Here is a 24,936-nt window from a genome sequence, read left to right on the forward strand (position 1 = left end):
GACTAAAATTGCCAAGATATTCATTTAATGTGGACTTTTTTCCACTTGGTTTACATAAAGTAGAATTTAGATCTTTGGGGCGCCTGGGTGGCCCAGTGAGTTAAGCCTCTGCCTTCGGCTCAGGTCATGATCCCAGAGTCCTGGATCAAGTCCAGCATCGGGCTCCTTGCTCGGCAGGGAGTCTGCTTCTCTCTCTGCCTCTGCCTGCTTGTGCTCTCTCTCTCTCGCTCTCTCTCTCTCTCTCTGACAAATAAATACATAAAAGCTTTAAAAACATAATCTGTATATTCAAAATATGATTGCATATATGCTGTTTTCACTTTTTAAATTAAAGTTTGTTTTCATTTTTGGAGATGACAAGGTCAAGACAGAGCGAGAATTGCCTCCGTTTATTTATGGACGAGATTTTAAATGTCAGCATTTTCACTACAAAGAGGATCAATATTTTCATGTTCATGGAGGAGTTGAATTTGATATCAGCACACCTTCAATTGAGAATGCTTTAGAAGATTTTAAGGTTTTAATTATTATTGTTTCTGAAATGGTTTGTTACTTCACAACTCCTTTATCTTATTCTCCATCCACAAAAAGTCTCTGCTGGTACCGGCACTAGGCCAGTCTCCAAATGATTATCTGCCTGACTCACGAATCTTTCCATATATCATGTAACATACATGAATTTAAGTGCAAACTATATCCGAGGTATGTTAGGTGTCAGAGATGACACGATAAATACGCGAGGTGCACCTATCCTTACAGAATTTGTAGGCCTCTAATGGACCATATGTGCCCTAAAATAATCAGAGTATAGTAAAAATCCTCAACATTCACTACATATTCCTCCATTTTCCTCAACAGTTAGTATTAGAAAAGAGATCCTCTAGATTTTGGGAATAATAATTTAATCTAGAGTTTCATATAAACACAACATTTGAATTATCATTGCTTTTCTACCTTCTTTACATTATCTTTTGTATTTTTTTCTTCACTCCTGAAGTAGGAATTGGATACATGCAATTATCATTAAGGTCTGGTGGGATATTATATTTAAAAAATTAACATTTACAAGTATAAAATTTTATCTGAAAGAAACCATAATTGTTTAGGCTCCATAGCTCAGGGGTTAGAGCACTGGTCTTGTAGACTTGTTTAAAGATATATCTTTAGTAACAGAACCTATATTTTAGAACAATTTAGAAAAAATACGGAATTGTGCTGCCAATGCATTTGTGGAAGATTCAGTTTACAAGGAACATTACTCCATACCAGTCATGGAACTTAATGGAAAAAGGTAAGGAACTTTCGGTAATCATTCACAGTAGCCACAACTTGTTGAACGTTAGAAGAAAACAAGGAAAGTGTCAAAATGCCAAGGCTAACTTGATACCTCAGCACAGAGATGCTAGAACTATAACTTCCATGAATGAAATCCAGACTCAACAAAATATTAAATAGTGTATTTATCACGTCATGCTCTTTGGTATGTTCTGTATAACAGCCCTTAGCGATGGGGACTGGTTCTTAAAACTATCGCTGCATTTACATGGGGATGGAGTTGGGGATCAAATCCTGTGGGTCCGTGGAAGGGCAGTGGACTCAGCACAGAGAACAGGATTTATTATTTTTTTAACTCTTATTATATTTTTATTCTTTAAGATTTTACTTATTTATTTGACAGACAGAGATCACAGGTAGGCAGAGGCAGGCAGAGAGAGAGGAGGAAGCAGGCTCCCCGATGAGCAGAGAACCCCATGCAGGGCTCGATCCCAAGACCCTGGGATCATGACCTGAGCCAAAGGCAGAGGCTAAACCCACTGAGCCACCCAGGAGCCCAGAGAAATAGGATTTAAACTCCTCTTCCTGTGCTGGGTCTTGTTATGCCTGTCATCTTTATTTTTTTTTTTAAGATTTTATTTATTTATGTGACAGAAAGAGACACGGTGAGAGAGGGAACATAAGCAGGGAAAGTAGGAGAGGGAGAAGCAGACTCCCCACTGAGCAGGGAGCCGGATGCGGAGCTCAGTCCCAGGACCCCAGAGCCACGACCTGAGCCAAAGACAGACACCTAATGACTGAGCCACCAGGCACGCCTGTGCCTGTCATCTTTTGAAGCTGGATGTTTCTCTAAGTTTTGCTAGGGTCTTTTATGTATTATGTTCTTGGATTTTCATATCTTAGACGCTGAAGTTTGGAAATATGGAAGGTAGAGCTGGGGCATTGTCATTAGGAGGTAGAGACTTGAGATTTAAAAGCATATAGAAGAAGTTTTTTCATCTTTTTTTTTTTTTTTTTAAATGTCATTTATTCATTTGACACACAGAGATGACAAGCAGGCAGAGGCAGGCAGAGAGAGAGGAGGAAGCAGGCTCCCTGCGGAGCAGAGATCCTGATGCGGGGCTCGATCCCAGGACCCCAGGATCATGACCTGAGCTGAAGGCAGAGGCCTTACCCCACTGAGCCACTCAGGTGCCCCTCATCTTGTTTTTTAAGGCGTGAAAGTGATTTAGAGAAAGGACCAAGTCTAGAACTCTGGAGAACAGCCGCTTTTCAATGGGGTGGAGAGAAGCAGGTCAAGAGCAGAGGAGACCGACAAGGAAAGACGCAGGGAGCAGGACCAGGAAAGCACGGCAGCATGGAAGCCAAATGGGGAGAATTTTCAAAATATGGGAATAGTTGAAAGCCTCAAATTCAAGAAAAGGCCAAGTCAACTTAAGATTGACGAGAGCACTGAACTTAGCTGTGCCTCGGTAAGGAAACTAGCTCTGGTTATAGGCTCGGTGTGGTGGGCCGAGGGGTGGAGTCGGGGAGAGTTCATGGGATGTGAAGAAGTAAAGACAGTGATTCTAAGTTTCTACCAGGACGCGTGGCAGTGAGGAAAGTACCAGAAACAAGGCAGAGGGAGAAGCAGGATATACAAGGAGAGGTGGATCGTCCCATTAATTCAGCCCAAATGTGCACATGGGGCTAGAGATGAAGTCAAAGAGCATGGGGCTGGTGGCCACCCTGGTTTTGGAGGGAATCAAGCAATAGAGCTCACGCCTCTAGAATCGACAGCTGGTGTGCATCTCCCAGGAGGAGGAACCCCCTCGCTCAGGGACCCAGCACCTGCCGATAGGCTCCACGTACAACCCTCGCGAAGCTGGACAGGATCCTGGAAGCCCCTCTGAATAACACTTGATTCTCCCAGGCGTAGGGTCTGGCTGGACGCTAAGATCCTGGGAGCACAGGGTGTTGGGGGAGAGAAAAGCTGCACTTGGGAGAGGCTGTTGTGGGTGAGGGAGCCTGGCTGGCATAAGCACACAGACTGCCGCTGAGCCAGAGGGGACCAGTCCCACCGTTGCCCTGGGATGCCGTGGCGGAATGAGCTCTAGCTTCTGACTAATGCAAGCATCTGGTCACCAGGGTTGGTGACCCTCAGTTAGCTGGACTTGAATTTGCAGACTTTCAAAACCAGCAGGAGCTCCTTTCTCAGACCCAGGCGAATGGAGTAATAGTATTTTCCTGGTACCCGTACCAGGTACTACAGAACCTTCAGTTTCAGAATCGCCCCCCCCCCCCCCATAGTTTTTCCTAGAGATGCCAGATGCTCATTCAGCGCTCAGGTGCTGTGACGTCCCCTCATTCCCGTCTGAGCTCTCCGTAGGGATCCGCTGCTGGGACCCTGGCGCTCAGCAGGCCCCATGCAGGGACTCAGCCCTGACGCCATTGCGTGAGCGATGCAGTTTCTCCTGGTTGTGGGTCCGCGTCACCTCTGGGCCAGGCTGCTGCTCACGCGTGCTGAAAAGCAGCATCAGCTGTGAGACGTGTTGAGGCCCATCTACTGAAGTAAGGAGAATTTCTCTCCTAATTTTCTTGGTTTCAAGGAAGTGCTGCCTTGAACCCCTAATAATTTGGTGCAGAAACATCTTTTCTGGTCATTTTGCTTATAGTCATTCTTTTCTGTGCTGGAGAGGTCATTCTGTGTTGGCGCTGGACCAGAGAGTAATCGGAATGAATGATTGAAAGCAGGCCACCTTATCTCCTCTCTTTGCTTTTAAGGGCCTTGTTATTGGACTGAACTCGCGTGGGTTGATATTCTCTTTCCTCGGCGTGGTTGATCTCCTAGGACCCCCAGGTCCCTTAAGAAAATAGGATCAGTTCCACTAGCCTTCCAGGCACGCCTGCAGCATTTCAGTCCTAGACTGTTTTGGTTCAGGTTGGGTTCTCCTGCCATACCAGAATCAAAACGTAGGGACCACAGTCAGATACTCAGGACTCGGCCACCCATAAAAGTACAAGAATTCATGAATTATTAAGGTGACGATGACCAGAGCAAAAAGATTAATTTATACCAGTACTAAAACATCTTATTTTACCGGTATGGAGAGCAGACTAGCCTTGTGACACTGCTGTGGGTATTAGGAAGCAGGTAGCAGTGGAATATCACAGAAATGTGGTGCTGGAAACTCCTCAGAAGCTGGGTGCCGGTTTCCAGGGAAGAGTATGAATGGGGTCATTGTATGAGGCTCCATCGTAGCGGTGACGGCACAGAAGGTCTGAGTAAGAACAGTGGTTTGTCACTCTGCAGGGCCTGGACGAGGGCTCCCTTGTGGCGCTGGCCTTGTGGGCTTTCTGTGCTTCCAAGGTCATCTTTTTTTGGGCCAATGCAGGCTGTGGATCCACCCTTGGGTGGGGAGGGCGGGTCACGAAATCCTGTGGTAGAGACTGTCTCAGGGCACAGCCACCTTCACCCCCTCTTTCTTCTCCAGTTTCTAGGGTAGGATAGGCCCCTGCTGATTCTCAAGGCTTGATTTGTATTGGATAAGTAAATTGAATTTCTAGAAGAAATCAACCCACATTCCCCTGGTGTGTGTTAAATGTATAAGTCTGTTGCATTGCCTCGGCAGTGATCGAAGAGTCCAGCAGTGAGTACGGGGGCCCCAGGGGTAATCAGCAACTCCTGACCCCGTAACGGTTTACCACAGCTAGAGCCGGCACTGGGGAACCATAGAAAGAAGAGGTGTAGGCACTGGGACTCTATGGTGTGCCACTGGGCCACTCAGAGACCAAAGGATATCTTCAGTGTGATCCCCTATGACTACATCTATGGAAGCAGGCATCTGGGACCTGGCATATCTCTCTGTGGTGTCTACTCTTAGCAGCGTATATGACACCGAAGGAAGGTGAGCTACTTTCTTCTAGAAATTTAGTTTAGTCATCCACTGTAAATCAAGCACCCGGGTGTCACTCATACAGCTCCTTAAGGCTCTAGAAGCCATCGTTACTGTGGTGTGAAAGCCTTCAGATCCGGGTAAGATTCAGAGCGCCTGTCCCCGATTCCGGAGGCTGGAGTCCAGGGAGTCAGGCCAGCCCTCCATCATGAAGGCGGCACCTCCACAAGCCAGGGCCCACGGGCAAGGTGAAAAGTCCCACTCCCGGACCAGCACTGTATTTGCAGGATGTGGGTGAGGACAGCCTTAGTTTGTATTTGTGGTCTAGTGTCCTCGTCGGAGGAGAGCGTGGTGGGTGGGAAGAATGACAACCTCAGACAAATGTGACTAGGTCCTCAAGTATGCCCCAAGCCTGCAGAAGTCTGCTGTGTTCAGGAAGCTGGGATGGAAGTGGAGGTCCAGGAAGAGAGGACATTCGCCTCCAGCTAGTGCATAACATAGTATTTCCCTAAGACCTTCCTTTTCAATCAAGTACAATCTAAACTACAGTTCTAGGGGCGCCTGAGTGGCTCAGGGTTTAGCCTCTGCCTTTGGCTCCGGTCATGATCTCGGGGTCCTGGGATCGAGCCCCACATCTGGCTTTCTGCTCGACAGGGAGCCTGCTTCCTCCTCTCTCTGCCTGTCTCTCTGCTTACTTGTGATCTCTGTGTGTCAAATAAATAAATAAAATCTTAAAAAAATAAAAAATAAAATAAACTACAGTTTTATATTTAATTATTATAGAAAAAATATGGTTTAGTCAGCATAGAAAAAAAGTAGCAAATTAGTTAAAAGTCAGAAAGATTTATCTTTTTTCTTCATGTTTTTATAGCTACTATGTGATCTGTTTTGAACTTGAAGCTTTCTATCATCAACTATATAAGACAAAATGGTGGGGAGCCATAAATGAAGTCGTGAACAGTCTGAAACCAAAAAGGCTTCCCCTAACAGATGCTCAATTACATGAACAATTTAAGAAAAAATTTGGCTTCAAAAAAGCTATGAAATGCAAGGTATTTCAGTAATTCTGACATAATTTAGTGTACATAATATGTTATAGATAAGTGTATGTCTCAAATTTCTATCTTAGGGATAAATATTAGGTTAAATAAAGTTTTCGATGTGAAATAAAAACTCCACATTTCAGCAGCTTAGAAGCTATATAATTTTGGATTATAAATCTCTGGTAGGGTTACAAAGTAATCTGTTAATGAACCGCATCGTGGCCCATCTTCATAAAGGCTCGTGCGCACTGACTGCTGCTTTTGTGTGCCCGGCGCTTCCTAAATCCTTTTAACAAACTTTCTCAAGGTACTCGGACATTGTTATCATTCCTGTTTTACATGTGAGAAATTTGACATGCAGCGAGTTAAGGATCTTTCCCAAATCGCACTAAATGGCAGAGTCAGGCTTCAGTCCTGGGACCCAAACTTGAGGAACAAACTTGTCATCCTGAATGAGATTTCTGTACCTGTTTCAACAGGCCTTGAAGGACGGCTTCTGGAACTAGAAGTGGTGAGCTCACCCACTTTAATGGATCCACTGGCCTTTATTTACCATGTATTTGTCTCAATGTCCATAAATTTAAAATTTTAATGAGCTCTTTTTAAAAATTTTTTATTTATTTTTTTCATTTCTTTTCATTGTTCCAGAATTTGTTGTTTATGCACCACACCCAGTGCTCCATGCAATCCGTGCCCTCCTTAAGACCCACCACCTGGTACCCCAACCCCTGGTACTCCACCCCCCTCCCCTCCAAAACCCTCAGTTTCTTTCTCAGAATCCACAGTCTCTCATGGTTCACCTCCCCTTCCAATGTACCCCAACTCCCTTCTCCTCTCCATCTCCCCATGTCCTCCATGCTATTTCTTATGCTCCACAAGTAAGCAAAACCATATGATAATGACTCTCTCTGCTTGACTTATTTCACTCAGCATCATCTCTTCCAGTCCCGTCCATGTTGATACAAAAGTTGGGTGTTCGTCCTTTCTGATGGAGGCATCATACTCCATAGTGTATATGGACCACATCTTCCTTATCCATTCGTCCGTTGAAGGGCATCTTGGTTCTTTCCACAGTTTGATGACTGTGGCCATTGCTGCTATGAACATTGGGGTACAGATGGCCCTTCTTTTCACGACATCTGTATCTTTGGGGTAAATACCCAGGAGTTCAATTGCAGGGTCATAGGGTAGCTTTATATTCTTAAAGAATCGCCACACTGTTTCCCAAAGTGGCTGCACCAACTTGCATTCCCACCAACAGTGTAAGAGGGTTCCCCTTTCTCCACATCCTCTCCAACACACGTTGCTTCCTATCTTGTTAATCCTGGCCATTCTCACTGGAGTAATGTGATATCTCAATGTGGTTTTGATTTGAATCTTAATTTTAAAATATTAAGTAGTCAATATGTCTCAAAGAAGAGTGTCCTGTTTTTACATCTCTATTTTGAGACCTAGAGCAAAGACAAATTTTATTTCTGTAGCTGTATGTTTCTAGTTTCTAGGTTTCTAAATTAGATTGTTATTAAATCAAAAGAACCAAGTGATCTCCCTTTGTTTAAGTATTTCAGAAAGAAAATTGTCTATCCTGTTTTAATTGTCTTCAAAGAAAATTCTACAACTTCTCCCTAAAAAGTAGTGGAGAAAAAAAAAAAAAAACTTCCCAAAAATATTTTTTAAATTTCTCAGTGTTTTTTATAGTTCTAATAATTTTAATCATTGTTCAGTGAGACATGGATCTTGTGAAAATTCTACCCTAACTGGGTACCAATCCTGTGATAATATTAATATATATTTATTATGTTATATATTAACATTGTATCTATTGTAAGTATGTTAGTATGTTTATTCTTTTTTTTTCCTTAAGCTACACTTGAGGTATATTTTGAAAAAATTTACTCTGACCCTCTTAATAATTTTAGAGCATCCCATTTGGGATGAAGTCTGCTGTCGAAAGAGGATTGTCTGCTGTTTTCCATACATTTAGCCGTAAAACCTCAAGCTTGACCATCAACATTTCAGACGAATCAGGTTATGCCATTTTCCATCACGCCGCCCTGCACAACCGAGTGGCCATCATATGTCAGCTGCACAATGCGAACTTCAACGTCAACCAGAGACGCTTTATTATGTTTAGCCAAGGTACCATGAAGTTTCTACATTTGAAACTGGTTTTCTTTGACTTTCTGCCCTGATTCAGAATGAAGAATGCATGTTGACGTTGGTGCAAGATTAAAGTTTGGCTTTGAGACCCAGAGCAAAGCTGAGGTTTCGTTTCCCTTATTTCAGAAGGGGTCCTTCTAGTTTTCTAAGTGTATCCCTTATTGCTGTCCTGTATAGTATCATTTATTGGTTTATTGTGTCTCCCTCACTTGACCATAAGCTCCTCACAGGCAGTGATTTGGTTTACTTTGTTTGCCATGTTATTCGAGTGCCCAGAAGAAAGCCTCAGAAGTGGATGCCGGGTGAGTGCCTGGTTGGACGGATGCAGGGCAGCACTGGTAATCACTGGGATGATTAATATACAGTGATGTACTGTAGCAATTCAGAGAAAAGGTAGATAAATGGAGAACCCAGCAGGACATCCATTTCTTATCCTCAAGTTCTCAACCAGGGAACAGTTTCTTCATGATACATAAAAAATTATAATGAATAACAAAAAAATCATCCATAATAATAATTTTTTAGATTAATGGGCCCCTTAAGGCTAACTTAGTTTTGACTTTAAAAAGCCATTTTTCCTGAGTATTAGATATGCATACCTATATATGTATTTGTTGGAATAAATTTAACCAGTATAAAAATGATAATGTTGAAAATGAAGGTAGAAGTCCTCCATAACTAAAGAGGGCATTAGAGATAAAATATCAGAAACAGCTGATACCACAATATTGGCAGTAAGAAGCGATGATTTTATATTTTAACCAGCTATCTTAAAAAGTTTTGTTGAATTTTCACACGCCAAAACAAAATGTTCCACTTTAATCCTGCTGACTACTAATTAATTCTGTAATTAAAATGTTTTGAAATTAGGATACTTCTCTAGATTAAAACAGAGCAGACATTCAGTTAAATTTAAATTCAGTGAATACTCTGTTCTTTAAAGATATGTTATATTTTATGTTATATTTTAAGCCTTTTTTGGTGTGAAAAAAAAATCTTTTGTAAATTGAAGTCTCTCCTTTGTGTTGTGACTACTTGAATGTCCAGTTGCTAAGAATTGGTCGCATTTTGAAGTATGGAAAATGTGTGCCTCTACCTGCAATGTCTGCGCATTATGACTTTGCCACACAGAACAGCCCGAAGTGTCAGTTTTGACCAGACGCTTGAGAGGCAGCGCCCCAGGTCTGCTCTGCCATGATGGCAGGGGCGGCCACCATGCCCAGATGGCTTGACCAAAGCTTGAACTCGGTCCTGTTTGACGTAATCCTGCTTTTGGTGTCCAAACATGGGCATTTTGTTCCTATTCATATGAGTTTATTTTGACTAATTTAGGCAACTGCTGCATATTAATAATCATACTTCTGTGTGTATTCCCCTTTAAAACAGAGTCATCAAAAATGGACATGAAAAAAGAAAGAAATGGTAAGACATAAATGAAATATTTGGTGTGTTTGAAAAAGTTATTGCATATATTAAAACTCTCCTTATAGAATATAATCTCCAAAATGTTCTGTCCCCAGAGCATGTCACGTGATGATGTTGTGTCTCTGTTTTGAAGTGTGCACTGTATTTTCTAGCCGTGGCCATTTATTCACATTCCTCTTAAGTCTTGGGGATTTTTTCTTTTTTCTTTTTTCCCACTGTGGGATTTGCAGTTACCTCCCCTTATTTGCACAAAATCAGACCCCTTGAACTTGGAGAATCAGAATTTTAAAGGCCGTGTCTTCTATATCTGTTTCTACAAGACTGTGCCTTCATTCTCTGCGTAGAGGCATTCGGGGAGGGTCCGTTGTTTCGGGCTCTCGTCGTCTTTGGGGGACCTGTGACAGCCACCTGCAGCTTGGCTTGTCGCCAGAACACGGGAGACTGGACAGGAAGGTCTGCGACGTGGCATGATCTAGCCGTTCTTCCAGCTCAGGAGTTTAACATCTGTTTTTAATTCCAGTGTAACTCAGTACAGTTTACCTTAGCGTCGGTGTGTGACGCGTGATTCAGCGATCTGTCCAGCACTCGGCGCGCTGTTCCCTGGGCCTGCTTCACCCTCCCCTGCCCTCCTCCCCTCTGGGAACCACCAGTTTGTCCTGAATGTTTGAGTCTGTTTTTTGTCTCTTTTTTATTTGTTTATTTGTTTTGCTTCTTAAATTCTACATGGGAGTGCAGCATTTGTGTTTCTCTGGTCACTTATGTCACTTGGCATTACATCTGGATCCAGCCATGCTGGAGCGAATGTTACGATGTCCTTCCTTTATGGCTGGATAATATTCCACAATACACACACGCACCACACATTTACCCACTCACCTGTCGACGGACACTTGGGCTGCTTCCACATTTTGGCTATTCTAAATAATGCTGCCATGAACAGAGAGGTTCATGTATCCTTTTGAATTATTGTTTTTTAGTTCTTTGGGCAAATACCCAGTAGGGCGATAACTATATCATATGGTAATTCTATTTTTAAATTTTTGAGGATCGTGTCCACACTGTTTTCCACAGTGGCTGTACCAGTCTGCATTCCCACCCACAGTGCATGAGGGCTCCTTTTTCTCCACCTCCTCACCAACACTCATAGTTTCTAGTGCTTTTTAGTCATTCTGACAGGTGTGAGGTGGTCTCTCATTGTGGTTTTGATCCGCATGTCCTGATGACGAGTGACATTGAGCATCTTTTCATGTGTCCGTTGGCCACCTGGATGTCTTCTTTAGAGAAACGCTATTCACATCTTCTGCCCATTTTAAAATTGGATTGTTTGTTGCCTGAGTGTAGAGTTTTATATGTTCTTTATATATTTTGGATACCAACCCCTTATCAGATGTATTACTTCTAAATATCTTCTCCTGTTCAGTAGGTCGCCTTTAGTTTTATTGTTTGTTTCCTTCGCTGTGCAGAAGCTTGCTATCGTGATGTAGTCCCAATAGTTTATTGTTGCTTTTGTTTCTTTGGACTCAGGAGACATATCTAGAAACCTGCTGTTATGGCTGATGTCAGAGACATTACTGCCCATTCTCTCTCCTATGATTTTTATGGTTTCAGGTCTCACATTTATGTCCTTAATCCATTTTGAGTTTATTTTGGTGTGTGGTGTAAGAGAATGGGCCAGTTTCATCCTTCAGCATGTGGCGGTCCGATCTTCCCAACACCATTTGTTCAAGAGACTGTCACATTGCATCTTCTTGCCAAGGAGAGTTTACTTTTATTTTTTTAAAGGTTTTATTTATTTGTTTGACAGAGAGAGACCCAGTGAGAGAGAGGGAACACAAACAGCAGGGAGCAGGAGAGGGACAAGCAGGCTCCCCACTGAGCAGGGAGCTGGATGAGGGGGCTCGATCCCAGGACCCTGGGGTCATGACCTGAGTCGAAGGCAGAGGCTTAACAGCTGAGCCACCCAGGTGCCCCAGAGAGTTTATTTTTAAAGAAACCATTTACAAAGACCTGAATCTAGTAGGGGGAAGGCAGTGGTTCATCAAACCAGCCGTGTTCTGTCAGTGGAGGAATGTAGCTAGCCCGAGATGATCTTGGACACGGAACGTGCGCTGACCTCATTCCCCTCCCTCTGCAGTGTCCTGTCGGCAGTCCCCACTGGCAGACACTGACAGAAAGCCGAAAGGACAGGGATTGCGAATTGTGCAGCGCGGGCAGTAAGGGGAGGTGGGGCGGGGCGGGGGGTGCCGCAAGGCTCTCGGCTGACCCCCCCATACTGTAGGCGTTCGCAGCTGAGTAACAATAGTGTGCTTCCTGCATTTTGCCTTCTTTGTTCATTTCCTAAGGTTCATTGATCCCGGCCGTCTATGATATTGTCCCTCTGATGTGTCTCCCTCACTTCAATAAGCTTCATAAGGGCAAAGATTTGGTTCACTTTGCCGTGATACTCCGGTGGCCAGAAGAAAGCCTGGCCCTAGTAAGTGATGACGAACTAGCTGTGAAGCGGACGCACGAAAGGATGGGTGCGGGCGGCGTCAGACCATCACCGGCAGGTTCACAGAGTCCCGTGATACAGATATTCAGAAAAAAGACATAAATATGCCTTTCAGGTCCCAGGGGAGCATCTATTCCCCAGACCAGGATTCCCAACCAGGGAATACATCAGCCCCTTCAGAACTTCAAATACCTCAATTGTATTTGTATTTGCATTGTATCCCCTTCAAATACATCAGCCCCTCCAGAACTTCCCTAATTCTGGCGTGTCGCAGGTCCGTGTTTTCTGTTGACCTTGAGCGCAGGATAGTTCCTTGCTGTGCGGGGCCTTCCTGTGCACTCTAGGATGTTTAGTATGAAACACTGAACTCTTCCTCTGAAACCAATAATGTGCTGTTAATTAATTGAATTTAAATTTTAAAATGTTAGGGGAAAAAAAGAATGTTTAGTATTGCTCCTGGCTTCTAACCTCTAAATACCGGCAGCAATGCCCACCCTCGCGGTGACAAATGAAATGTCATCAGACATACAGACGTTGGGGGAGAGCACTTTACCCCAGGATGCTGGGATAGACCTTCAAGCACAGGGGAATCGTCCAGGGACCTTGCTGAAATGCTGATTCTGATTCCGAGGGCCTGGGTGGGTGCCAAGATTCAGCATTTCTAGGAAGCACACTTTAAAGTCACGCAAGGGACTTTAAAATCTCTCTCTCTCTCTCTCTTTTTTTTTTTTTTTGCCTTTGGAGGAAGGTAGAAAAGAGGGAGAGGCGGGTAGGAGGCTTGTGTGGTTTTTTAAAAAAAAACCTTCAGGTCACTGTGATATGTTGCCACTGCCGAGAGCAGCTAACAGCCTTTGGCTGACTGAAATGAGCAACCATGTTCTCTAGTCCCCTGATTAGGTCTCAGTCTTGGGGAGCCTGGGCTCCTGGACTGTGAACTTGACCTGTCAGTCCCCGCCCCCACCTTAGGTACGTCAGGGGGGCTGGAGAGGGGCTGCGGTTGCGTATTTTCCTTCCCCAGGGCAGGTGAGGCTCCGATAAAATTCAGTAGGTTTGGCTCAGAAAACACCGTTTCTCCCCAGGGCAAGCCTTGTTAAGAGAAATGGAGTGGTCTGGCCTGTCTCCAAATGGTCCCTTGTCCCTGCTCCCCACCCCCAAGCACGAGGGGATCTTTCTCTGATACCCACCCTGAGGACTTGGTCAAACGCCTAGAGTTAAAAGTCCCTGAAGCATGGGGACCCCCTGAGACGGGGTCGCCCTGGAGTTTTTAACTCCCCAGCTTACCACGACGGGCGTGCGGCAGGTTGTCCACTACAGTGCAGATTTTCCTTCTGGTACCAAAACCTGGTTCGGCCGCCGCTGCTCAAAAAGCCTGTGCCCTGGAGATGAGCTTTGACTGGAAAGGACTATATAAGCTTTACTCAGGAGGCTGGCCACCTGGAGAGAAGGCGGACTCTTGTCCAAAGGCCAACTCCAAGGTTTTTCTTGGCCCAAGAAGGATTTTGAGGGAGTTTCAGGCCGTAAACCGTCAATCAGCTGCAGCGGTCTGTCGCATTTGTGTAACTACAGGCAGACTCCGTGGTGTCAGTTTTAGACGTTATCACAGTGCAAGGCAGTTGTGCAAAGGGGTCTGGTTCCTAGTGCCAAGGGTTGTGCAGGAGGGTCCGGTCTCTGTTTTGTGTTGTGTAAAAGGCTTCTGTTCTTTCTGGGAAAGGACATGTGATCCACAGGTAGACAAAGAAAGGCTCATCGATCAAACGACGAGGGGTGATCGCTAAAACTGAAAGACTGCCAGGATGGCCGGAGGGGCCGAGGCGGCTGCACTGCTCTAGCCTGGGTGCGGTGGAGGCTTGCTTTCAGCCCGTTATGCTTGTCCGTATCAGCCTCCCTATATCCCATCTCTGGGGGCAGCATTTGTGCCAAGATCTCACCTTTCTGTCATATCTAAGAAGAGTTTTTGATCTCCGAGTTTGTTTGATTTTCTACTTGCTTAGGACGGAGTGGTGACGGAAGTGTCCCCCATGCCTGGCCAGCCTGGAAGACCAAGCCGTGATTTTAGATCGATAAGTCAGGTCAGATATTACAGAGGATCGAAGGCTACGGCATAAGCTTCGACGAGTAAGGCAGACTGGAGGCCACTGGAAGTGTCTGAGTTGGGAGAAAACCAGTGCTTCCCTGAGGAATTACCACTCAGACTGAGAAGTAGGAGTTCGCTGGACCCGGTCAGGAAAGCGTTGTTTGGGAGAAGGAGGCTGTCAGACAGTAGGACTGGACCAAATCAGCGAAATCAGGGAGCCTTGAAGTGGAAGAGGCACTGTGCGTCAGCGCGCTGCGGCCACAGGCGCCAGGAGCACCTTCCTGGGCCAGCTGGGCCACGGGGCTGGCCACCCTGTGTGTGAGGAGCTGCGAGAAGGCCCCGATGAAGGGAGCAAGTTGTGTGTGTCCTGGGTGTTTTGGAGGGAGGGGACAGCTCACGGTTTAGGCTGAACTGCAGCCAGTGGATCCGTTTCTCTACCGTCATCAGGTGGCCTGGAGAAGCCCCTGGAAGGAAGATCAGATTTCTATTTTGAAATAACGGGTTCTGAAGGGCAGGAACGATGTGGGTAGGGTGTAGGCGTGCCGGGTGGGGCGGCGGTGGCGGAAAACGTGGTCGTAGAGAGACTTAGCCTTGGTGGTGGACTGGTTGTGGGGATGAGAGTCTACCCAGGAGTCTTCCAGAACAGGCTGGTTGGGGATTCCTTCACTGATTTAGGGATCAGGTGTGGAGGGAAAAAAATTTGACTCAGAGCATGTGAAGTCTGAGGTAGAGACACCCAGTGAGATGTTGGAGATAAAGATGTAGAGCCTGGTGGAAAAACAAACAAACAAACAAACAAACAGATCTAGGGACATAATCCTAGGAATCATCAACTTTTCATGGTAAATGAAGTCACTGCAAAGCTAAAAAGGCCCAAGAAGGAGCCTGAAGGCTCACAGAGGCGTCCGAACAATGAGAACGTCCTGGAGGAGACTGTGGAGGAGTAACCAGAGGGAGAGAAACGGGGGGTGATGATGTCACAAAAGCCAAGGAGAAAAAAGCTATTTTAGAGAGGAAGAACCTTACTGCTGAGAAGTAGACAAGAACTGAAAACCACCCACTGGATTTTGTGGCATAGAGGGCTTTTGTCAGCCTATTTTTCCTTCAATTTCAAAGGATCTTGCTTCCTACTACAAAGCAGTTAAATGAAATGAAAAATAACTTTAACAAGAAACAATTTATTTGGTCACAAGACTATTTTATACATTGACTTAATTTTTCAAACAAGAAACAACTTATTTGATCACAAGGCTATTGTAAACATGGACTTAATTTTTCAAATATTTAATATTTTCAATGTTATTTATTCTTAATTTATGAAGAAGGATGGATTTTTAATGGTCAGACATTCTGAGTGAAAGAAATATAGAATTGCCTAACTTAATCCTGATAGTGCTTTTCTTGGGGCTTTTGTATCACAGTACTAAGTTCTGTGGACGGCTATCAAAAAGACATCTTTTAGTTAATTATTTAAATTATTTATTTTTAAAGATTGTATTTATTTATTGGAGAGGGAGAGAGAACAAGGGCAGGAGAGGGCGAAGCAGACTCCCTGCTGAGCAAGGAGCCGGATGCTGAGACCATGACCTGAGTTGAAAGCTGAAGCTTAACCCACTGAGCCACCCAAGGGCCCCCAAAAGGTATATTTTTTTGGATAGACATGTTAGAAATTGATCACTTAAGTAACTGTCCATCCATTTTAGGTCCAACGCCTCTACACCTGGCAGCGCAGGCTTGCTCGTTGGAGACAACCATCTGTCTACTCTGTTTCAAAGCTGATTACACGCTTTCTGAGAAAAGAGGCTGGATGCCCATTCACTTTGCTGCTTTCTATGACAATATTGGCATCCTCATTGCCCTTTATAGGAAGGATCCTAGTTTGCTGGAGGCAGAGGCAACAGCTGAGTAAGTTATTAAGCATTTGCAAAAATATAAATTTCTGCTTTTTTGACTTGCCCCAAACACTAACAGTAAAGGAATGGTTGGTGTCATTGACGTGAACGGTGTAAGGCTTACTCTGTTCTTCTCTGTATCTTCTTCGCCTACCACTTACCTGTAGAATGTATAAAGGCAGAACTTCTACTAGCCTACCGCATGCCATCTCAGTGGTGTGGCTCTACAGACTAGTTTATCAAGTTCACTACTTAGCACTCTGGAAGAAGCCCGAGACTGGGAAGGAGAAATGTGCTCTACCTTGGAGCCTAACCAACCAGGGGGCAGCTCAGTGCTCTAGACCAGTGTGGAGAGGCCTCAGGTCACAGGAGGAACATCCAGTGGTATTCGGAAAAGAAACACATTAGAAAGAAAATAACTTTGGGGGCACCTGGTGGCTCAGTTGGCAAAATGTGTGGCTCTGGATCTCAGGTGTAAGTTTGAGTTCCAGGTAGGAGACAGAGATTCCTCAAAAATAAAAGCTTCTAAAAACAATTTTTTTTTTAAAGAAGAAAGTAACTTTGAAATAGGGAAACATCCCAAACACAGTTTCACAGATTAGCTTCTATTTCACAATTTCTATTTCACAATTCTATTTCATAATTTCGCAGAGGACCAACCTTTATGATGGAGGTGAACCTTCTCCTGAAGGTACATTCTTGGTAGTAATTGAAAGACAGGCTCTCATTTGGAATCTGAACAGGATTTAGGCATTGTTTCATTAGATATTTCTGGGTCTTCATACAACCTGACCATTATTATTCAGTGAAGAAATTAATTCTTCCTCTAGGTTGAGGCAGAGATGTGTATAGAGAGAGCTTTCAGGACACCAGGATCTCTTGCTAATAGATTCTCTAACTAATAGATTCTGGAAAGAGCCATGGAATGTAGAGACCCCAGTCGGCTCTGACTCTGTCATATTGTGACAATGTGTCTGAGCAGAAGGGGGTTTGGGGATAAAGACTGTGGATTGCAAAAAGCCAGTTGCAAATCAGAGGTAGAAGGAAGACGCTATCTGTGAGCATAAGGAAAAGGAAAGGCTTCATAGAGAGGACAGTTCCCGACGTTGGGATCTCTGCGGAGCTGACGTAGAGCACACCAGCCAGGGGGGCGTGACCGCGGAACATGCATGAAGGCAGGACAAAGAACGAGAGGTCAGCGCACCGACGGTCGTTAGCCTGACCTTCAAGTCAAGTTGGTGAGGCCGTTCATGAGCTAGTATCCCGGAGAAGGACCCTGCAGGGCAGGGGGAAGGCCAATATGGAACTGAAAAGAGAAATTTAATTTATTTGATAGCATATTTTTTCATATGAGGAAACTCAGAGTGATGCTGTTAAAATAGAAGTAGTCTTTGCTCCTACTACCGACTAGGATAAAGAAAGCAAGAGAACAGTCTTGTTAAGTACAAAAGGGAGAAAGTGAAGAGATACATGTGTACTCATAAAGACAAGAGTTTCCCCAAGGCCCAGGAAAAAGGGAAGGGGGGTGTCTAGGGCCAACTGGACAGAGGTGAAAGTTCGAAGACAGAAAGCAAGATAAGCGGGGCCTCATGAAGAGAGGAAATCCAGGGTGTAAGGGTAAAGTAATAACATTTGAGGCATGTGACATGGTGACAAGAGAATGAGAGGGGAACACGTGTCAAGACCAAGCACCTTATTCACCCCGACACTAACACTGTGAGCTGAATGTTGTTCCCTCTTTCTCGACAGATGAAAATGTAACCCAGTTCGCTTCAGATCACATTGTAGTCAGCAGATCTGATGGTTCAGATAAGGTTCAAGATGCAGTGACAAAAGTCTGCCAAAACATTGTAGTTCAGACAAGGTGACCGTGTAGGTTGCTTCTTCCCATGTGGTTTCCATGTCCTCATACAAGACGGACTCCTGCTTTCATCGTTATGCCTATGTTTCAGCCATGAAGGGAAAAAGAAATGGAAAGTGATAGCACATTCTTTTCTCCTCAGGGAGTTGCCCCTGTAACTTCTACAGCGTCACACTGGCCAAACGTGGGCATGTGTCCCAGCTTTCCGTAAAGGAAGCTGGGACACGTCACATCGTAGCCTTGTGCCCAACCCAAAGATCCTCACGATCTAAAAAGTAGACTGTGCGATTTTGAGAAACTCTGTTGGTTTCTGCCACAAGAAGGAAGCTGGGATTTGAGAACCGGACAAAATGGGTTGGGGCATTACCTGAGCCTCAGTTTCCTCATTTGTAAAATGTGCTGATAATACTTGTGCTTACTTACTGTGATATGTCCTGATTTTTAGGAATCAGTGCACTCCCCTGCTACTCGCTGCCACCTCGGGAGCACTGGACACTATTCAGTACCTATTTTCTCTCGGTGCTAATTGGAGAAAAACAGACATCAAAGGAAACAACATAATTCATTTATCAGTGCTAACTTTTCACACAGAAGTTCTCAAACATATAATAGAGTTAAATATTCCTGAACTCCCAGTGTGGAAAACTCTCGTAGGTGAGTATACAACACATAATTGCTTTATAAACAAATGTTTTGATTATCACTCAGCTTAGTCATTGATGCTTACTCTGAAGTAGAGCAAATAAAATAATACGTGCATCATATTTTACAGTTAAAAATCGTAAAATAAACATTTTTTAGTTACAACCAGAAATAAAAATAATACTGAGCTTTATTTTGTATGTACAAAAGTAGTTCTATTTCCAAAATCAAAGAGTCATGACCCAGACTGTATCTTATACAATTATATTGATTTTTATTTTCCAACGTTCTCCAAAGTCCGTCTATCTTGTTCTCCATCAAAAAAGTAAATTAAAAAACAACAACCACCAAACAAGGAAAGAAGAAGGAAATTAAAGTTCAAGTGAAAAAGATTCCTTCCAGTTTATTTCTTTTAATTTAAAAGACAGATTCAGCAACATTTTTCCTCATATATTGATAAATGTGTGAAAATTTTTGCTGGAGATTTTTTTCCAAATCTGGGTTCAGAGTAGCCAGAAATCTTATAAAGGTAAGGGCTACTAGGGCAATTGAATGCACATGCCTAATCTGACTGTCTCCCAAGACCCCGCTAAGTGACACGAGCTCACAGAAGAACGTCGGCCACAGCAGGAGACACACACTCAGGAGGCGGCGGGGACGGATGCCGCAGCCACAGAATATTGGGAACAGCGAGATGCGGCCTTAGCAGGCTGGAGAAGTCATCCCGAGCTAACGTGGGGAAGCTGAGGACTTCTCAGCCCTCCACCGTGAATCTCCTGGGGCTCTAGGACCCACAGTGCCCGTCGGGAATGTTCTCTGCTGAGGCTAGCCGGAAGAGACCTAGATATACTACCGTAGGGACTCTCAACAAACAGGAAACTGGGAGTCTGACCCAAGAGAAAAGCAAGGGGATCTCAAAGACGGCAGCAAAGGGAGGCCCCAGAATGGACTCTGTGCTCCGGCCAAAGGGAAAACGTGGGAGACACTCCCAGAAGGTACAAAGAACCCTGCGGAGATGAAATCACGTAAGGAAATCATTACCTCCAGGAAAGATAAAAGTAAGAAAGGAGCCCAAACAGTAGTACTTTGCAATGCTTACCTGTGAATAATATCGTTCAGGCGTGAGAACGTAAGTCTGGAATATTAATTTAGCTGAATACTATAACCATGGGGAAGGGAGACAGGAAATGGCCCTGCAGTGCTGGAAGAGCTGCTCATTCGCCGTAACATGGAGTCGACGGAGGAGGTCTCAGATGGATACGGCGCCGGGACACCCGGGGGGCCCAGTCAGTTAAGTGTCTGCCTTTGGCTCGGGTCATGATCCCAGGGTCCTGGGATCCAGTCCTGCATCGGGCTCCCTGCTCAGTGGGGAGCCTGCTTCCCCCTCTGCCTCCGCTCCCCCCGCCTATTCTCTCTCTCTCTCACACAAAGAAAGAAAATCTTTTTAAAAAATTAAAATAAGATAAAATTGATACAGGAAAAATAAATGTATTTAGAAATATGGAGATATGTAAGTCACAGAAGGTATAGAGGAGTCCAAAGTGGTTAAATCTGGAGAGATGAACTCAGAAAAATGGAGAGGGTGAGTCAGGGAACCACTATATTTTGTTATGGGCCTTTCAGTAATATTGAACTCTGAATCATTTTACTAAAATAAAACTAAAACAAGAATGAAGCCAATTGGGGAATGTGAACTGATGGCTTTCCCAACAACTGATTTTAGGATGGGGTAAGATATATTTAGGATTTTCAATTCCATTCCACTGACTCAAGAAGTTTGAATAATTAGTTTCAAAAGCACTCAATACCTGATTTTGGAGATTACTGGGTACTGGGAACACATTCCAATTGCATCAGCCACGAGATACTGGAGAGGTTCCAATGCTTATTTGCATGTGTATGTGTCATCATATCCCAGGCTTCTTAGGAGGAACTCAGAAGACCATCCTGTTACTTTTAAGAGAATAACTCATTTGAAATACCTCAATAGTTGGAGGAACCAGCCCCTGACAGGAAGAGCCTAATGGCACAAAAAATTCCCAACAGCCACTCCTTCCTGCAGCCATTGTTGGGAAGTGCGGATACTGACCTGAACACAGCAATGACCGGAGAGAGTGTGGCTATCGCCTCTTTGAGCCCTGGAGTAGGTCTCCTTGCTCACACAGCGCACTTCCACGACGAGGAAAGGAAGCATTAGTCACAGTTTATTGGACATCTCCAGGGTTAGCTCCTGCAGAGCAGCTGAATGTTAAGAGATCCGAATTTTGAGTGATCTAGCAAAGGCAGGATTAGACCAGATTTGCTATTACAAGGGGTTGGGAAAAGAGAGACCAGGAAAGGATACTTCCATAAGTTTTTTTTTTTTTTCTTGTACCGTAGATGTTGTTTAGAAGCATATATATTTATTTGCATTATCTCCTGTCTAGAGTATAAGTTACTTAAGATTTTTTGAAATGTCTTCTTTATCCTCAGATGATGTACAAAACTTCGTATATGATCTAATGGGTATTAAATTTTTATTGACAATAACGTGGCTTACTTTGCCATCCTTGAAACTTACACTCAAAATTTTTTCTAAAGATTCATTTGTTTTAGAGAAAGAGGGCGCATGCAAGTGGGGGGAGGGGCAGAGGGAGAGAATCCCGAGCAGACCCCCCACCGAGCATGGAGCATCACGGGGCTCAGAGTCGCCACCCCTGAGATCATGACCTGAGTCGAAACCAAGAGGCAGGCACTTAAGGGACTGAGCCACCCAGGTGCCCCCACACTCAAATTTTGTTCAGCAACGGATGTCAGGCACGAGAAACGTGCACTGATTTCCCAGTGTATCTGAACCTCATGACCCATCAAGCTAAGTCATTCAGACCAAAGATAAAAAATTTCAGAATTTGTGGTGCTAACTCTACAGATTATAAAACCTTAAAGACGGTGGGCATTTGCTGTCCGTTCAGCACCACATCGAAGGCCGTGCACAGAGGGAATTTAATGAACAGCATTTGGTGGTGATAGTGGTGATCTCCATGCACAGCTTCACTTGGCCTGTACAAAGCAGATCAGTCATTCCTACTTGTAAAATTCTAACGTGTGTTTCCTGTTGAACACTTGCCAGAAATGTTGCAGTGTGAAAGCTATAAACGACGGATGATGGCTGTGATGTCCTTGGAAGTAATTTGCTTAGCAAATGATGGATACTGGAAATCCATTTTGGATGCAGGTGATGTAAAGTCTCTTAACTGTCTTTTGCTTACGGTATTTTATGTGGGGCTATAATTTTGTTCAGTCACTTTAAAATCTATTTTTTAAGCTTTTATTTCTTTATTTGAGAGGCAGACAGAGCAAGAGAGTGAGTGAGAGAACAAAAGCAGGGAGAGCTGCAGAGGGAAAGAGAAAAGCAGCCCTCCCACCACGGCCCCTCCCCCCCCCCCCCCCCCGGAAGCCCAGTGCAGGGCTCAGGTCCAGGGATCCTGACCTGAGCTGAAGGCAGATGCTTAACTGACTGAGCCACCCAGGTGCCCCTTAAAATCTATTTTTAATTGTAGAGGAAACTTTTTAATTGATTTTAAGTTTCCATTTTTCTTTTTTCTAAGATCACTTCCTTTACCTGACAAATATATATAGATATAAATATTTTTATATATTAATTTATAAATATTATATAACGATATATTTTTAAAATTTGAACGTAGTTGACACACAATGTCATATTAGTTTCAGATGTACAATTAGTGATTCAACAACTCTATACATATATTATGCTATGTTCCCCATAAGTGTAGCTACCATCTGTCCCCATGCAATTTTTTTCTAATTCTTATTTAAATTCTGTTTAGTTAACATACAGTGCAGTATTGGTTTCAGGAGTAGAGTTCATGATTCATCACTTCCATACAACACCCGCTGCTCATCACAGCAAGCGCCCTCCTTAACGCCCATCCCCCGTCCAGCCCATCCCCCACCCGCCTCCCCCCATCACCCCTCCGTTTGTTCTTTATCATTAAGAGTCTCTTGGGGCACCTGGGTGGCTCAGTGGGTTAAGTCTCTGCCTTCGGCTCAGGTCATGATCTCGGGGTCTCTGCTCAGCAGGGAGCCTGCTTCCTCCCTCTCTCTCTGCCTGCCTCTCTGCTGACTTGTGATCTCTCTCTGTCAAATAAATAAATAAAATCTTTAAAAAAAAAAGTCTCTTATGACTGATTTCCCTCTCTCCTTTTTTTCTTTTCCCCTTCCTGTGTGTTCATCTGTGTCTGTTTTGTTTCTTAAATTCCACATAGGAGTGAAGTCATATGATAATTGTCTTTCTCGGATTGACGTATCTCACTCAGCATAACACACTCTAGCGCCATCCGTGTCCTCGCAAACGGCGAGACTGCATTCTTTTGACGGCTGAGCAACTTACGCGCTGCACACACACTCCCCACATCTTTATCCATTCATCAGTCATGGGACATTTGGGCTTTTTCCATTATTTGGTTATTGTTGACAGTGCTGCTATAAACATCTTCTTTGTATATTCACTGATTGGTATTTTATAGGCATGCAGCCCTTTGAATCTGTGTTTTTGTATCCTCTGGATAAATACTTAGTAGTGCAATTGTGGGACCACAGGGTGGTTCCACATGTAACGTTCTGAGACAATGCCACACGGTTTTCCAGAGTTGCTGTCCCCAGCCTGCATTCCCACCAACAGTACCAGAGGTTCCCCTTGCTCCGCATCTTCGCCAACACCCGTTGTTGCTTGTGTTGTTAATGTGAGTCATTCTGACAGGTGTGAGGTGGTATTTCATTGTAGTTTTGATTTGCATTTCCCTGATGATGAGTGATGGGGAGCATCTGGTGTCTGTTGGCCATCTGGATGTCTTCTTTGGAAAAATGTCTATCCTTGTCTTCTCCATGCAACACTATGACAGTACCATTGAGTATATTCGCTACACTGTCCCTTTTATTCCTATGGTTTATTCATCCCGTATGGAAGCTTGTATCTCCCATTCCCTTTTACCTATTTTTTTTACCCACTCCCCCCACCTCCCTCTGCTCTGGCAACCATCAGTTTGTTCTTTGTATTGAGAGGTCTGAGTCTGCTTTTTGTTTGTTTATTCATTTATTTTTTTTTTTTTTTAGATTTCACATATAAGTGACATATAGAATTTGTCTTTCTCTGATAACTTTGTATTTTATTTTCGCATGAAAATTGGACATGATCAAAAAACTTTCTAAATTCTACTTCTCTAAAAATTTATAAACTCAAAAATGTTATTAAATTACTTCCTATTCTACCTTTTATATATAATTTCACTTAGAAATTATTCCTATGCTGTATTTACGCAATTTATTTTTAAAATTAAAAATAGTGGGTTTTTTGTGATGAGCACTGTGTATTGTATGGAAGGTTGAATCACTCGCTGCCTTGTATGCCTGAAACAAATACTACACTGTATGTTAACTCACTGGAATTCAAATAAAAACTTTAAAAAATAGCCATTCTTGTCCTGGGTTTGTAAGTAGACCTGCATTTAGAATTTAGGCTAATTTCTTGCCCTCTCTAACCCTAATTTCCTCGTTATTCAAATGATTCCTACCTCACGAGGTTGTTTTGAGAATACAACATTCTGAAATGATGGTATGTTCTATTTGCTCTGTCCAGTATAGTATCCACAGCTCTGATGTGGATATTGGACACATATGAAATGCTCTATAAATATTTGTTGAATGAATAAAGGAATGAATAAAAAATACAGGTAGTACCCAAAAACCAACCTTTAGTGTTCCTAGAAACATGTACACAAAGGTCTGTGTCCGAAAAGGGAACCATAGATAAGTGTTTCATTTCAGGTCGATAAATAAATAAAAGGCTAGTTATACCCGTTATATTTTCTGGCATTTCCAGTGTGCTCTAACGGGTGTTCTGTGAGATCTTTCACACGGAACTGATACATAACCATCGGGTGAAGCCAGAGTTTTTATTTTTCACCATAGCTGGTGATCTCCATCCTTGAACCAATAGTTACTCATGAAGCTAAAGTTGTTTTTTTACTAAATTCAACACTTGTTTTCAGTTGTTTGCAAAAAAAAAAAAAAAAAAAAAAAAGGTAATAAAATGTTCAAACAATTGCACAAATACGTCACAAAAATTGGATGAAATACCAAAACTGAACTCTGTCATATGCTCAAAGAATTTATCCTTCCATCATGTTCAGCCAGAAG

General features: G+C 43.6%; 1 protein-coding gene across 1 annotated transcript in view; it reads left to right on the forward strand.

Annotated features, from left to right (window-relative positions):
• Nucleotides 1–24,936, forward strand: part of ANKAR (ankyrin and armadillo repeat containing) — a 65,141-nt gene that overhangs the window by 7,322 nt on the left and 32,883 nt on the right. The window contains exons 4-10 of the mRNA XM_059392998.1: nucleotides 354–517; nucleotides 1,188–1,291; nucleotides 6,022–6,202; nucleotides 8,113–8,332; nucleotides 16,047–16,248; nucleotides 18,542–18,750; nucleotides 21,848–21,957. Of these exons, the coding sequence (XP_059248981.1) occupies nucleotides 354–517; nucleotides 1,188–1,291; nucleotides 6,022–6,202; nucleotides 8,113–8,332; nucleotides 16,047–16,248; nucleotides 18,542–18,750; nucleotides 21,848–21,957 (1,190 nt within the window). The remainder of the gene's footprint in view (nucleotides 1–353; nucleotides 518–1,187; nucleotides 1,292–6,021; nucleotides 6,203–8,112; nucleotides 8,333–16,046; nucleotides 16,249–18,541; nucleotides 18,751–21,847; nucleotides 21,958–24,936) is intronic.

The sequence above is a fragment of the Mustela nigripes genome, chromosome 3, assembly GCF_022355385.1.
Source record: "Mustela nigripes isolate SB6536 chromosome 3, MUSNIG.SB6536, whole genome shotgun sequence".
Lineage (NCBI taxonomy): Eukaryota > Metazoa > Chordata > Mammalia > Carnivora > Mustelidae > Mustela > Mustela nigripes.